Genomic DNA, 14,897 nt, shown 5'->3' on the forward strand with positions numbered 1-14,897 from the left:
CTCCAGGAGGACCCTATACTCTTAATCAGAAACACTGACCTTCACTGACAGAAAAGTTGGGCTGATGCCCCAGGTCTGGTTATCTGATTTGTATACTGACAGCTCTGGGGCCCCGGCCTGGAGGGCACTGCACTAACATCATCTCCTAAGAGACTGGTAGGCACTTACTAGCTGCCGGGCTGCACTGATGTTCCCTGTGAGGCAGGGAGCACGTACTAGGTGAAGGTCAGTACTACTGGCACTTTGATTCCTAACCCCCTGGGGACCTGTGTCACCCATTTCATCACAGCCACCCCAAGTTTACTAAATGCCCTTCAAGGCTCCTTCAGGTTCTGTGACTATGGATTCTGCCAACTTTCTGCCCAATAGGTAAAAAAGAGGGTGGCGACTGAGAAAAAAGTGAACAGGAGAGTGCCCCCTCATGACCCCTCACCCATGGCCATCAACTAGAAATGGCCGCCTCACAGCTTGTCTTCCTTTCCTAGAATAAGAGGACATGCCTGCCGACGCAATGACTACCACAGGCAGGATGTCGAATACTGTGGGCTTTTGCTCTGAGCTGTTATCAAAAGCTGCTAACTAGCTGAGCATGTACACAGAGAAGGCAGGGTCAAAACAGGTTTTGAGGCCTAACTGGAGGTTGAGGACAAGGCAGGGCCCCTCACCACCTGACTCTGGGAAAGAGTGTCCTGAAAAGAGGTGCTGCAGATATTCACTCAAGAAAAATGAACACAGCTTTTACTTTTTCATTTTAATTAAAAAGCAATCATTTCATCTTATTAACAACACAAGAGTTCCAAAGAGGGGGGAAAAAAAACACTATATAACACAAACAAGTTGGAACATAAAATGCTGCCATTTGGGAACCTTGAGTTTGGAAACCATTGTTTGCTCAGCCACTGGCAGGGACTCCGCTGAAGTTGCGGCTCTCCCTCACCCTTGCTGGGGTCCCGAGACTGTGATCCTCAGGGCTGTAATGAGCACATCCCTAGGGAGAGGGCAGTTTCCTGTGGCTCCACGTGGAGCAGTAGCCAGGAGCCCTCCCTCAGCAATTTCATTCTGGCTCAAAAGTCATGAACAGCTAGCTGTCTGTCTCGAGAACATGTCCGGCTACCAAAAGTCTGACATCAAAATGGTCCCTATCTCCTGCTGCTCAGAAAACAGAGTAAGAGTCTAGATGAAAACAAGAGCCTGGATTTTGAGCCAAAAGCTCAAAACAAATCATGAAGAAATGGGTGTTCACGGCCAGAGTCTCAGTACCGACTCCGTGGAAGTGCCGCTGAAGAGGGGGATGCTGACAGAAATGGTGAGGGGGAAGAGTGGTGGGGCCCAGATTCACAGTTTGGGTTAAACTGCTGCTGAATGGAGCTGTTCAGTCCATTGGAGATCCTCCAACAAAATGAAAACAAAAAAGAAAAAACAAAAACCCATCTTGGCTCAGGCAGAAAAGTTCCTTCTTCTGTAGCTGCTGTGGTTAGTCCTCAAAAATCCAGAGTAGCTGATTTATGAATCCTTAAGCAGACCCCCAAACCTGTGGGATGGGGGTTTGATGACATTGTGCCTGCCAAAGCCAATTTGCTTCTCTGCAACTCTAGGCAAGGGCTGAAGGCAGGAACTAGAGCTCTGGTTGACACTTAGGAAGCTGGAAAGACTTGGTAGGTTCAAAGTGAGCAGAGGTGGTGGCCACTGACATGACAAATGCCATTCCAAATTCAAGCCAGTTGGGCCTGACTTCTTCCTTTCCTCCCCCAAATCCAGCAGACAGAAGGACCAGAGAAATCCCACCAAATAGAAACTTAGCCCAGACACTTGTACTGCCCAAGTGACCCCAGAGATACTTATTTTCTACAGAAAAACAAACAAAAAAAAAAAAACCAAAAATACAGTCCCCAATACAGTATAAACTGACTTTGTAAGGAACAAACAACATAGCCTTGAGCAGGAGAGAGAGCAGGTGGTACAAACTTAGGACATTTGATGTAGACCTGGAGAGCGCAAAGAACATCCTCCAAACAACTCTATTTAGAACGCAGTAAGTGGGAGGAGGCCAGGGGATGAGGGAACCGGGGGCAGTTGAAACATTTAGCCTCAGTAATGCCTCTGGTAAGATCCCATGGGGGCCTGCGGCTGCCCCACCTGTGCTGTGGTCTGGCTAACCAGGTGGGAGAGAGCAGGGCCACTTTGGATCAGGGTGTCCAGAGCCTTCTGTACACTTGGATTGTCAAAGTTGATACTTATGGAAGACACAGGCCTCTGGCTAGCCATGTTGCTGGGAGGTGCCAGGCGACTGGAAGGCTGGCCAAAGAGCCCCTCAGGAGCCCCAGGTCTGGGGCCCATGTTCCGAGCAGATCCTGCCTGTCCCAAAATGTTTGGAGGCTGATTGCCAGAGGCTTGTGATCTTTGCTGAGGCTGGCTGTTCGCTGCTGTGGAAAAATTCTGGTTCTGGGTGCTTCCGGCAGCAACTGAGGGGGATGCAGAGCTGCTATTGGCCGCAACCGTGCCACTATTGAAGAGGCTGAGGATTTTGGCCTGAAGCTCTTGCTGGGAGGTGGGGGGTGCAGCTGGAGTGGGTGTAGCAGAGGGGAGCACTTGGCCGCTCTGGAGCGGTTGGGGGCTTGGCTGTGTCTTCAGCGAGGCACCCGAGGTCGCCCCGAGTGATTGGCGGGAAATCGGGCCTGGAAGACAGAAGAGGGAGGTATCTCGTTGAAAGTACCTCCCAAGGGCAGGAGGCCTAGCAGCCAAAGGAAGAACAATAATCACTGAGTCACATCAATCACATAGTACACAGACAATAACATCAATTTCCCAAAGGGGCCACTTCATGGTATGTGCTGTTTACAGAAACTAACCTAGTTCCCTCAGAGAACTGCTATAAATAAACACACAAACAAAAAAGGGCATCCATCCTGGCTACCAGGGAGCCAGTAATACTAGTCCACCCACCACCACATTAACTACAGGGACCAGAATTCAGTACCCAAATCTTAAGTTGTCATTATCATCATATCAGCATGGATAACCCATGGGAGAACCCACGGGATGGACTCATTTCCCTTACCCACCCCAAGAGCCCTGGGCCTGCCACCCTCCCAACAGAGCCTGGGGATTAGAGAAATGCAGAGTCAGAACTTCACCTCGGCCCTGCCTCGTAGCTCACCAGGCAGAGAGTCGGTGCTGCTCCTCATAAGCCGCTCCTTCCGCTCTCGAAGGTAGTTGATGATCTTGTCAGTCTCTTCGGCAGTGAGGTACCTGTTGTCTGCCAGCAGGTTAATGAGGCTCTGGATGGCTGGAGGGTGGCCCCCGCGCACTCCCTCATCAAGGCCTCCTCGCTCTCTTTCCTGTAGGATGGCTTCATCAGCCATCTTGGCTGCCTGTCTGGCAATCTCCTCACGTTCTTTCTCTCGGCACTCATTCTTGTAGCGTTCATAATTTCTGGCTACCAGCACCATGGCATCTGCCTGGGGCATGTTGCGATGCTCTGTAGGAGGGAATGACAAGAGTTATTTTCTTCTGTTACACATCTGAGTGCCCACCTGCTGCACTCTGCCAAGCCTTGCTAACCTCACATCAGTAAGAAAACCATTTCGGTGATAAAAATCCATTTGGTAACAAAAAGCCTTGAGATTGGGAGTGGGATGGGAAGGGAGATGAAGGGCAAGAAGGGAGGTGAATGGATATCTTTGGTGGGGATGTGCTCCTCTGCATAGAGCTGGTTCTTTGGGAGAATTTCTAGATTACAGACTTGTAGTAAAAACCAAAGAAACATGACAGCCTCCCACGGATTCAAACAGATCATGTGGGGAATAGCCATGGGAGGCAGGCCCAGCAGCCTGTAGACCAGCAGCAGGAGGCCAACAAGCCCCTCTGGAAAGCTGGCTCTCCACTGTGCTCCTCAGGACTGAGCTGGCCTACGGTTTTTTAATTCATCAGTTCAAAAGTCATGGATTAAGATCAAATTGTGACCCTAAATAACCTTCTCTCCTCACTCATGGGAATGTGATTTACAGGGTGGTGAGAAGACTCCTCAGAACTTTATATAAATGCCCTCCTATATCTTGAGGACTATTCTCAAGAGAGACAAATGACCCACTGGAGATCTATGGTTATGGGGGTCACTGGTCAGGCAAATAGAGATCCGGGGTATGGTGGGAAAAGGGAAAATCTGTGGTATAAGAGCAATGAGGATGGCAACTCTCTGGGCTTACAGTACTAACAGCTACTTCAGAGAAGGACTTCAAGAAGCCATCCCTGGGCCTCTAAAGAGTCAGGGCCTCTCCCCTGTCCATACAGCCCCGCTCACTTCTCCAGCACACTTACAAATAGTATCCTAAATGCCTGTTATATTCTCTGTCCCCCATTAGAAAACTGGGTAAAAGCAAGGATTCTATTGCATTCAGTGGAGTATGTGGCAGAGGTGTGCTGGAGCCAGATCTCACTGGCAAGAGCCAACTTTCTTTCCAACTCTCCCTTCAGTGACTTCATGTTGGTGGCTTGAAATAAAACATGATGGGAATATTTACACTATGAAAATCAGCAAATGCTGTAAACCATCACCCTCCATCCCAGGATGTTACTAATTGATACCTCCATAGACGTGGACATCTAGTGCCTATTTCTCCACACCTTAGTTGACATTGGGTATTGTCACTCTTTTTAATTCTTGCCAACTTGACAGATGAAAATGGTATTTCATCTAATCTGTGTTTTTTGCTGACTTTTTGGGAAAACAAAAATCAAGCAATAAAGTTTTATAACAAACTGGAAATGAGGTTCTTAAAGATCTCAACTTGGCCAGGTATAAAACAATTTAAAAATCTTTTAAGATGTACTGAGAAAAACCAGGCTTTTAAAAAACAAGTTTGTCTTTTGTCCTATAAAAAGAGATGCTGCTAGGTAAAAATGATAAAAAACAAAAAACTCATTCTCCATAGATAATGCAGATAGTCACAGTTATCTGGTCAATGGGCAAAAACCAAGCATTTAATGCCTTTAGCTCCAATCTTTTGTTCATTTCTTATTGCTTATTACAAACTATTCCAGAACTGGTTTAGACATTTGCCAGCACACCACTGTGTAATGGCCAAGTATAGCGTTATAGATAGCAGGCCCAGAACTGTGTATCCACTGACAGACTATCAAATAAATGACTATGCAAGTCTCCTCCAGTGTACTTAGAGAAGGACCCTATGTTGTCTGAGCTGAGATATGAGTCATTTGCCCAAAATCTGCTTCTTAGGAGTAAGGCTTAAAATGAATTAGTAACTACCTTTGGGAGTCTGACCCACTTAAGCCTCCGTACCTTGTGGAGTTCCAAACATGATGTTGACTGTACAGGAGCGGTGAATCTGGTGTTGCTGGGTGATGACAATAGCAAAAGGAGATCCTCCTCTGCTAACATCCTCCAAGGCTTGTGAAAGCGACACCTCTGTGTTGAGGAAGATCAAGTCCACTACCATGCCTAGGTCTCTTACCTTCCGCCCCACAGATTCAGCATAATCTCTGTAAACAAACAAACACAAAAAAACAGGATTCAGGTGAGCACTTCCCTGACCAACTCCAAATCTTCACACTGTTGTGTCTCAGCCAGCTGTGTATGCTCATAGAGAGAACTTAAATCCTAGCTCACCCCTAGTGCTTTCTTCAGGCTCTAAGGATCTAGACCAATTCCCTTTCTTTACACTGGCTCAGAATCATTTTGACTTGCCTGAGGTCACATAGCAGGTTGCCAATAGACAGTATTTGATACCCAGGTCCTTCTCTTGATTCTGTAGTCCAATGTTCCTTCCTTAACACCATCCTGCTCCCTAAGACTGTGGCATTTGTCTGTCTTTGGGAAGGCTGCATAAGCCAGTGGGAAAAGCATGGGATTTAATGCCAGAAATGTGGGTTTGGATCCCAGGCCTAACATTTACTTGCAAAGTTGTGAAGCTTTAAGCAAGTCCCTTTACCTCTTACACACCCCAGTTTCTTTACTAATGAAACAGGAATAATATAACTCAGCTCATAAGTTATTTCCTTGGCCTTCCCTCCAATCTAATTTAGATCCCTGGTGTTCTCTTTTCATTGGACTCATCACCTATTTATTTATTTTTGTCATCTGCCCAATTAGAGTATAAGCTCCACAAGTGTGTATATTTGCTATTACTATTATAGCCCCAGTACCTAGCATCTGCCATACATGCAAAAAATTTGCTGAACACACATTCAGTATGATTATGATTACCATGAGGACTAAAAATAATTTCTGTAAAGTACCTAGCACGGGGTAGACACAAGGTAGGTGTTCAAAAAATAATAGCTATTATCATGTGTCCAAAAACAGCTATTTATAGTGAAAGCAGCCTCTATCTCTGAATAAGACAGCCAAGAGCCTGTGAACTCTGCCTGCCGCTTGGTATCTCAACACCTATTTCCCTAGTCACTGCCTTGAAATTAGCTCTTTAACCCCAAACTGCTAGGAAATACATGAAGTTATTTACTAAGTACCACCTGGGGAAAGGGAACATAGCTACTGCCAAACCTATAAGCTGCTGTACTCCCTCCTGCTCCTTTGCTCTGCCTGTTCAAGAAGACAATGTAAATAGAGTGGAGTAACACGATGCTGTGAGCTCTGGCTTGGCTAACATGGTCACTTAACAGCTCTGCAAGGCCATGGCACTTCACAAAGGCTTGGTTCTTGGCTGACAAATGAAGAGACACACATATGCCTCCCAAAGTATTAGGGATTTGGGGCTGCCCCATGGAGGAAGCACCTACTTCCTCTTCAGCCCGCATGGTTCCGCGGGGCTAATCCCACTCTGGCTCTAGAGGTGAACTGAGTCAAGTCAGTTCAACGAGAAACCATTCCAGGGCTTTTAGGTGGAACACTGGGAAAGAGAAGCTATTTCCATTGGGTTTGCTAAGCTAAGAAGACACATGTGTGGGATCAGTCCCATTCTGCTTTTATCAAGTAGAAAACCTGCCTGAGAATGAAGGCAACACTGAGGAAAGCAGTGGTTAAAACACCAGTGACCAAGTCTTGATGACATGGCTTGACCCTAGATGTGGCCACACTTCAACTTCCCAGTTAAGCAAACTAAAAATGCTCCTTTTGGGGTTAAGCCAGTCTGAATTGAGTTTTCTGGTACCTACAACTGGAAAAACTCTGACTAACACAGCACAGCAATGCCAGAATACGTAGCCTAAGTTCAGTGGGTAGTGCTGCCAAGCAGGAGCCTGAATTTCCCTTCTGACCTTTCTCCTTACTGGGGAGAAATAGCCAAAGGGTTCTTACTTTGTTTGTTTGTTGACCACAATCACAGAACAATCAACAGGCCGCTCAGCATCAAAACGTCTCTGGATTTCCTCAAAATATTGACGATAAAGCTCTTCTCTACGCCGCTCCTCACGTTTCAAACGTTCTGTAAGATACCACCAGGAAAAACTGCAATAAGGACTGAGTCACAGGCCTTATTTTAAATCCTGAACTACTTGTAGGCAAAGGTCATAACACACAAATGCTTTCTGAATTAATCCTCTAGTCTAAGGCCAGGCACGGTGGCTCATGCCTGTAATCCTAGCACTCTGGGAGGCCGAGGCGGGTGGACCGTTTGAGCTCAGGAGTTTGAGACCAGCCTGAGCAAGAGTGAGACCCCGTCTCTACTAAAAATAGAAAGAAATTATCTGGGCAACTAAAAATATATAGAAAAAATTAGCTGGGCATGGTGGCGCATGCCTGTAGTCCCAGCTACTTGGGAGGCTGAGGCAGAAGGATTGCTTGAGCCCAGGAGTTTCAGGTTGCTGTGAGGTAGGTTGATGCCACGGCACTCTAGCCCAGGCAATAGAGGGAGACTCTGTCTAAAAACAAACAAACAAAAAAATCCTCTAGTCTAACTTCTAAAAATAAACAGTATATTTTTTATTATGATAAATTCATCAAAATGTAATGGTTGGATTAAAGGGCATGGCCATTTTAATGCTTCATCTTACTGTCAAACTGCCCTCTAGGAAGGCTGTTACTAATTGATACCTCCACAGAGGTGGATCATCTAGTGCCTATTTCTCCACACCTTCGTCAACATTGGGTATCACCATTCTTTTTAATTTTTGCTAACTTGACAGATAAAAATGGTATTTCGTTATTATTCTAATCTGCTTTTTTGATGAATTTTTTGGAAAAAAAATCAAGCAGGCAAGTTTTATAACAAATTGGAAATGAGGTTCTTGGGGATCTCAACTTGGCCAAGTATAGAAGAATTTAAAAATCTTTAAAGATGTACTGAGAAAAAACAGGCTCTTAAAAAACAAGTTTGTCTTTACCTAAAAAAGAGACGCTGTTAGGTAAAAAGGATGGAAAACAAAAAAAAAAACAAAAAAACACACAACCAAAAACCCATTCTGTACAGATAATACAAACAGTCATAGTTACCCTGGTGAATGGGCAAAAAGCAATCACTGAATGACTTTAGCTCCAATCTTTTGTTCATTTCTTATTGCTAGAATTTTCTTATTGCTAGAATTTCATATTTATTTCTTCTTGCTGGATGACCAAACCAGATAAACCAGACATTTGTACTAATCTGCAGTTTTCTTTTCTTTTTTTGGAGACAGGGTCTCACTTTGCCACCAGGCTGGAGGGCAATGGCCCGATCATAGCTTACTGTAACCTCGAACCCCTGGGTTCAAGTGATCCTCTTGCTTCAGCCTCCTGAGTAGCTAGGATTAGAGGCATGTGCCACCAAACCCAGGTGATTTTTAAAAATTGTTGTTGTAGAGACAGGGTCTGGCTATTTTGTGCAGTCTGGTCTTGAACTCCTGACCTGTACCGATCCTCCTGCCTCGGCCCTCCGAAGTGCTGGGATTACAGGTGTGAGCCACTGCACCCAGCCCTAATTTGCATTTTAAAAATTATTTCAAGCCAAATGTTTTATACATGTTAATAGACTATTTGTATTTCTGCTTTTTATGAACTACCAGGACTTGTCATTAGCCCCCTTTCAGTTGGGGCATTGGTTATTAGTTTCCTCTATCTTCTGTAAAGTGTTCTACCAGTAACAGGAATGGACTGGTTCTGTTACTTTACCTTTTGCACGAGAATGACTTTCTGGGCCGGGAGGGCCTCGCCCATCAAAGCTGTCTCTGTAACGGTCAAAGTAAGGGTCATCCTTTCTCCTGCAATAGTCATCCATTCGTAGGTATCGGTCATAAGAGCCTTCTCTCCTGTAAAGTTAAGGAAATTTTCACAAAGATAAAATTCTGTCCTATCCTGCAAAAATCAGATATAGAGAATTCTTTGGGATTAGACAAATGAGGTTTATATCTAGGACTCACGGCTTATAAACTCTGTGGCTATGAGTGAGTTAACTTGTCACAAAAATTGGTGAGAGGGGATGAACAGAGATGATGTACAGAAAGCACTTAGCATAGTCCTCAGCATATAGTAAATGTAAAGTCACTGGTAGGAATTATCGATATTAGTTTTGAGGAACCATTCTATGATCCACCAATCTCCTTTCCTTGTGCTTTTTAAAAACTATAGTAAAATACATATAATAATATTTTGCCATTTTAACCATTTTTAAGTATACAATTCATTGGTATCACATTCACAATGCTGTGCAACTATCACCTCAAACAGATTTGAACTGTTTATAGCTTTTGGCTATTGTGAATAGTGTTGCCATTCACATTAATGTACAACTTGCTTTGCAGTTTTTTTGGGTATATACGTGGGAGTAAAACTGATGGATCATATGATAATTCTACATTTAACCTTTTTAGGAACTGCCAAACTGGTTTCTACAATGGCTTTATCATTTTACATTCCTACCAGCAATTTATGAGGGTTCCAATTTTTCCACACCTTGCCAACACTACTTATTTTTTGTGTTTTTAAAAAAATTATTATAGCCACCCTAGCAGGTGTAAAATGGTATCTTATTAAGGCTTTGACTTGCATTTTTCTGATGACTAATGATGGCGAGCATCTTTTCATGTATCTTTTGGCTATCTGTATATCTCCCTGTTTTCTGCACTACCAAGACAGTTTGTATTCCATTTCTTGTCCATATGTACAAAGTTGCTTTTCATAAGCCACAGGGAGAGACCTATATTCATTCACTAAGCTTAATTCATCAATCATTCACACATTCAGCAAAATTTATTAAGCAGCACATCTACCACTTGATAGATATTGGAAATATAAGGCTGAAAAAAATCATTGCCCTTACAGAGCTTTCAATTAGTTCAGCAGAACACACCTAACAAAAAGACTTCAAAAAAGCAAGCAGAATGGCTGTGTATGTACCTGTACATAGGATCTCGGGAGTCTCTCATGTCTCTGTATCTATCATACATGGGATCCCGGTGATCTCGAAAATCCCTAGAGTCTCTTAGATCACGAAAGTCTCTAAGATCCCTCATGTCCCGAGCATCACGCATACTTCTGCTATCTCTGTGATCCCGAATGTCTCTGCTATCTCTGTGGTCCCGCAAGTCTCGGGGGTCTCGAATGTCTCTGCTATCCCGGGCATCTCGGCCATTTCTGCCATCCCTTGGCTCTCTCCTTGGACTTCCTCGAATTGGAGATCGATCACGCCTTGAATCTCGACTGTCTCCAAAGCCATATGGATCCCTGTGGGAGGCAATAAGATGTAAGACAAAGAAATTGAAGGTGGCCAACCTGTCAGCTCTTTTATAAAGTCCCCACCCTCCAAGCACTTTTCTTAAAACAGGGCAGCCAAAAAGTGAGAACATGACTAAAATTTTAAGGATAGTCACCCATCTGGTCAGCAAGTCTAGAAGGTTCTAGAATCTCAAAAGATTAGGACATGAAAGAAAGAACGTATGACCAAAAGCCAAAGGTCTTGACTAGGGTAACAGTATTTATCTGGCTTCAGGAGTAATTTGGTATTCCTTACCCATGACAAACTGTCATTTCAATATCAACAGGTTTTCAAAGTGAAAGTGTCTTTCCCCTAGACCCTATTTTCTCCCACCAGACTTCTTTAAAAGAGACTTTACAAGGAGGAAAAGTTGGGAGAATACAGTAAGGAGTAAGACTCAAGAAGAAAAAAGAGCAAATGGCACAATCTTATACAAAGTGATCAAAGGAACTGTCCTTAAAGTACAGAAATCTTCACTTAAAATATCTAGCATTAAGCCAGGTGAGGTGGCTCATGCATGTAACCCTAGCACTTTGGGAGGCTGAGGCGGAAAGATTGCTTGAGTCCAGGAGTTCGAGACCAGCCTGGACAACAGTGCGACCCTGTCGCTACCAAAAATAAAAAAAATTAGCCAGTCATGGTGGTGCTCGCCTGTAGTTCCAACTACTTCAGGAGGCTGAGGCCAGAGGATCGCCTAAGCCCAGGAGAGTTTGAGGTTGCAGTGAGCTATGATCGGGCCACTGTATTCTAGTCCAGGCAACACAGTGAGACCTTGTAAAACGAAAAGAAGAAAAAGAAAGAAAGAAAGAAAAGAATAGAAAAGAAAAGAAAAGAAAAGAAAAGAAAAGGAAAGGAAAGGAAAGAAAAGAAAGAGGGAGGAAAGAGATGACTTCTAGGACCCCTTGAACCTCACTCGGGCCTCTCTCTTGGGATCCGTTACCAAAAAAAAACCAAAAAAACAAAACAAACAAACAAACAAACAAAAAAACAAAACCACAAAGAGAGAGAGAGAGAGAGAGAGAGAGAGAGAAAGAAAGAAGAAATTCTAGCACCATAATCAAATTAAGGGAGGGAAGAAGAAAAAAAAGCATAGCACACATGGCACAGGATCAAGAGCAATTTCTCTATGTCTTCTTGCAGAGATGTTGAGTAGTAGTTTCTCTCAATCTGAGAGTTTATATAGAACTTGGTTCCTTTTTGCCCATGGTGTTTTAAAAAAAATCACAGATATGCTTGGCCTACTCTGACTCAATGTTCTTCATGAGACACTTCACCACATTGGAAATTCATCTTCAACATATTTAAAATTAAAAATTTCTTATTCCAACCCAATCAGCCCCATTCCTTTTTCATTTTTGCCATAAATCACCTTCCCAGTTACTAAAGTTTAAGTTCTGGGAAGTTAACTTTGAGTCTTCCTTCCCCATCCTCATTAACTCACTTGAGTCCTGTTCATTTTTTTTCTTTCCATTCCCACTGGATTTTTAAGTCTAATCCAAGCCCTTATTTCTATGTTGGTACCATCAAGTTTCTAAGAAATAACACTAAAACAAAAATCAATCTTCTGGATTTCAATTCATTCAACACATAAATACCATATTAACCATCCTAACATGCCTATTTCCATTGTTACCAATCACAGCGTGGCTATCACAACTCTGGGCATCCGTCCCTAACACATCTGGCCTCTTCCTAATTATTATCTTCCTCGCATCTCCTAATTTGACCTTCCCCAGTTCTACTTAAGCTTAAATTCTATGACTTAATTCAATTGACATATCTCAATATTTTTATTCATATGGTTTCTCTACTTGGAATATTTTTCCTGTACTAATCCAAATACCACCTCATTCTCACAGGAAAGTTCATGTTCCGTGTCTTCCAAGCAACGTTCCCTACCCTTCCTAGAAACTGCTGATCTTTCGTGTGTCGCTCAGAGCCCTTTCTATCTCTATTACTCATCTTGATCTGGTATTTACCTTTTTACAACAATGTCTTAAGTCTAACCCACTTTAAGGATTACCTCCTCCGTAAAACCTGCCCTGAACTCTTGATCTTCTCCAACAAATATGCTCCTCCTCTAGTCCTTCCCATCTTGGTAAATGGCACATCCACCTACTCAGTTGCTCAAGCCAGAAAACTGGATGTCATCCTTCCCTTAAAGTCTCATCCACCCTTCCAATCACATTTCCAAATTCTGTTCATTCTTTCTCTGAAATTGCTATCACTCCTGCCTACTTTTATCTTCACTGAAGGCCAACCTGTAATCATCTCACCTCAAAACCACAGCAAGAGCCTTCTAAAGTGGTCTCCTCATTTCTGCCTTTGCCTCTTTTCTAATCTTTCTCCAGAAAGATCACTCCAGAGTGATCTTTTAAATATGTAAAACCCTTTGTTATCTTTCTACAGTATTTAGAATCCAATCTAAATTCTCTACCAAGGCTAGGAAGGTTCTGCATGATCTTGGCTCCTGTATTCTACAACTTCGTCACACTCTCTCCCTAGTTCACCACTCTCTTGCCATAGTTTGAGCTATAACTAGACAAGGTCTTTCCTGATCCCTTTACATGAGCAGCAAGAACAGACTCATACACATTTTCCAGTTCTCACCATATAAATATCCTTTACTCCCTGATTCTTTTAGATTAAAAACTTACCTTCTGCCCCTAAATTCTCTCATAACACTTTATTTTTACTCATGTCATTTGTCACAAATTGACATGACATACTTATTTGTTTAATGTCTGTCTGCCCTATTAGACTGCAAGCTCCATAAGGAGGAGGACTGCGTCAGTTTAAATCTCCACTACAAACCCATTCTGTAGAACAATGTCTGGCACACAGCAGATGCTCCATAAATATGTTAAAGGAATCTTGCCCCTGTACATACTTCTATTACTGAACTTATCACATTGTTCTATAATTAGCTGTTTACATGGCTTCCTTACCAGACAGTAAGTTCTCTTAAAGGCTCTGTGTATCCCTAGGACACAGCACAGGAGTTCAGTAAATATTTAATAAACTATTCTGCTAAATTGTAAGCCTCTCAAGAACAGGTACCGCGTTTCATTTATACTTTTGTCATCTACCATGATTATACATATGAGGCACTCATCACAATGTCATTGGCTTGGTAGAAAACGTCACTTCATCCACATGGGCACATCAAAAACAATTTAAATGCCAATTTTGTTTCTATAGAAAGTCCTTGTCATGTATTTTAAGGTTCACTAGTACTTCTGACTTGTGGGAGCAAACATGGTATAGACCAGGGAATTTAAATGAGGATAGCTAAACATTATTTTTCTTATTATTAACAGAATAAAGTGCAGACTAACCAATATTCTTATTTCACCTTTCCGTATTATGTCATATAATCCCCCTAACATGTGTAACATCTGATGCAGTGCATAATGTGGGCAAACACTCAGGATCCAATGGGAAGGGACAACTGCAAAGTATTTTTAGATTACTAATGATCAGCAGATAAACCTGCCTTGGGGAGCAATTAGAAGTAGTCATTAGAGGTGGAATCCGATTCCAAGTGTTCTTGGCAATCAGTACTGAGATATCATGAACCTGACAGACCAGACACATATACAGTCTTGGGCTGGTGGAAATGGGAGTGGGGATGCAGTTAATAACACCATGTTATTCTCAGCCTTAGGACAATTATAAATGCCATATTTGTTTCTCATTCTTTTGAATCCACTGAAAAACCTTACTTACCCTCTAGCGTCCATCCCTGCAAGTTGATTATAACCCTAGATTCGCAAAGTCTGGGTTCAACCTTCCAGTTTGAGATGGAAAGCCCCTTCCCTTCCTTCAAAGACTCTAAAGTCCACGTGCAACAAAACTAATGCTCTCTCAAGTGACTTCTTGGTAAAAACGTAGAAGAGGTGATATTCACAAGGGGGAAAAGAACCAAAGGAGTGGTTGAAGTAGGTAGGAACAGAGAAGATTAATAATTCTCTAAAATGAAAAGGCAAAGCCTTTTTCCTCTCTAAAAGATGAACACTATGGCAGACTGCTGTTGTTCTGGAGACAAAAACAAAACCCTTTAGAGTCACTTTAGGACCCAAACAAGGAACTCCTCAGAACAATAGGGCTCTTGCTGGTCCCAACATCTCTCTCAAAACAAGAACACAGCTAACAAAAGGGTGGTACAGTATGTAGGATTCAGAGTGTGGGAGGACAAAGCCTCTCGCATGAGATGCTGGACTTCAGATGATAAGTGGGTTAGAAGCAGGTTTC

General features: G+C 43.0%; 1 protein-coding gene across 4 annotated transcripts in view; it reads right to left on the reverse strand.

The window, feature by feature from the left end:
• Window positions 1-742: 742 nt before the first annotated feature.
• The window catches only part of NCOA5 (nuclear receptor coactivator 5), a 37,587-nt gene continuing 23,432 nt past the window's right edge, over window positions 743-14,897 (reverse strand). The window contains exons 3-8 of one of the 4 annotated variants that reach the window (XM_069496486.1): window positions 10,286-10,612; window positions 9,062-9,198; window positions 7,274-7,400; window positions 5,300-5,499; window positions 3,158-3,478; window positions 743-2,675 (exon numbers count right to left, since the gene is read on the reverse strand). In XM_069496486.1, coding sequence (XP_069352587.1) covers window positions 2,089-2,675; window positions 3,158-3,478; window positions 5,300-5,499; window positions 7,274-7,400; window positions 9,062-9,198; window positions 10,286-10,612 — 1,699 coding nt within the window. In that variant the 3' untranslated portion in view covers window positions 743-2,088. Of the gene's footprint in view, window positions 2,676-3,134; window positions 3,479-5,299; window positions 5,500-7,273; window positions 7,401-9,061; window positions 9,199-10,285; window positions 10,613-14,897 lie in introns of all 4 variants that reach the window. The other 3 variants (XM_069496483.1, XM_069496484.1, XM_069496487.1) reach the window with 3 other exon arrangements.

The sequence above is a fragment of the Eulemur rufifrons genome, chromosome 20, assembly GCF_041146395.1.
Source record: "Eulemur rufifrons isolate Redbay chromosome 20, OSU_ERuf_1, whole genome shotgun sequence".
In the NCBI taxonomy this organism is placed as follows: Eukaryota; Metazoa; Chordata; class Mammalia; order Primates; family Lemuridae; genus Eulemur; species Eulemur rufifrons.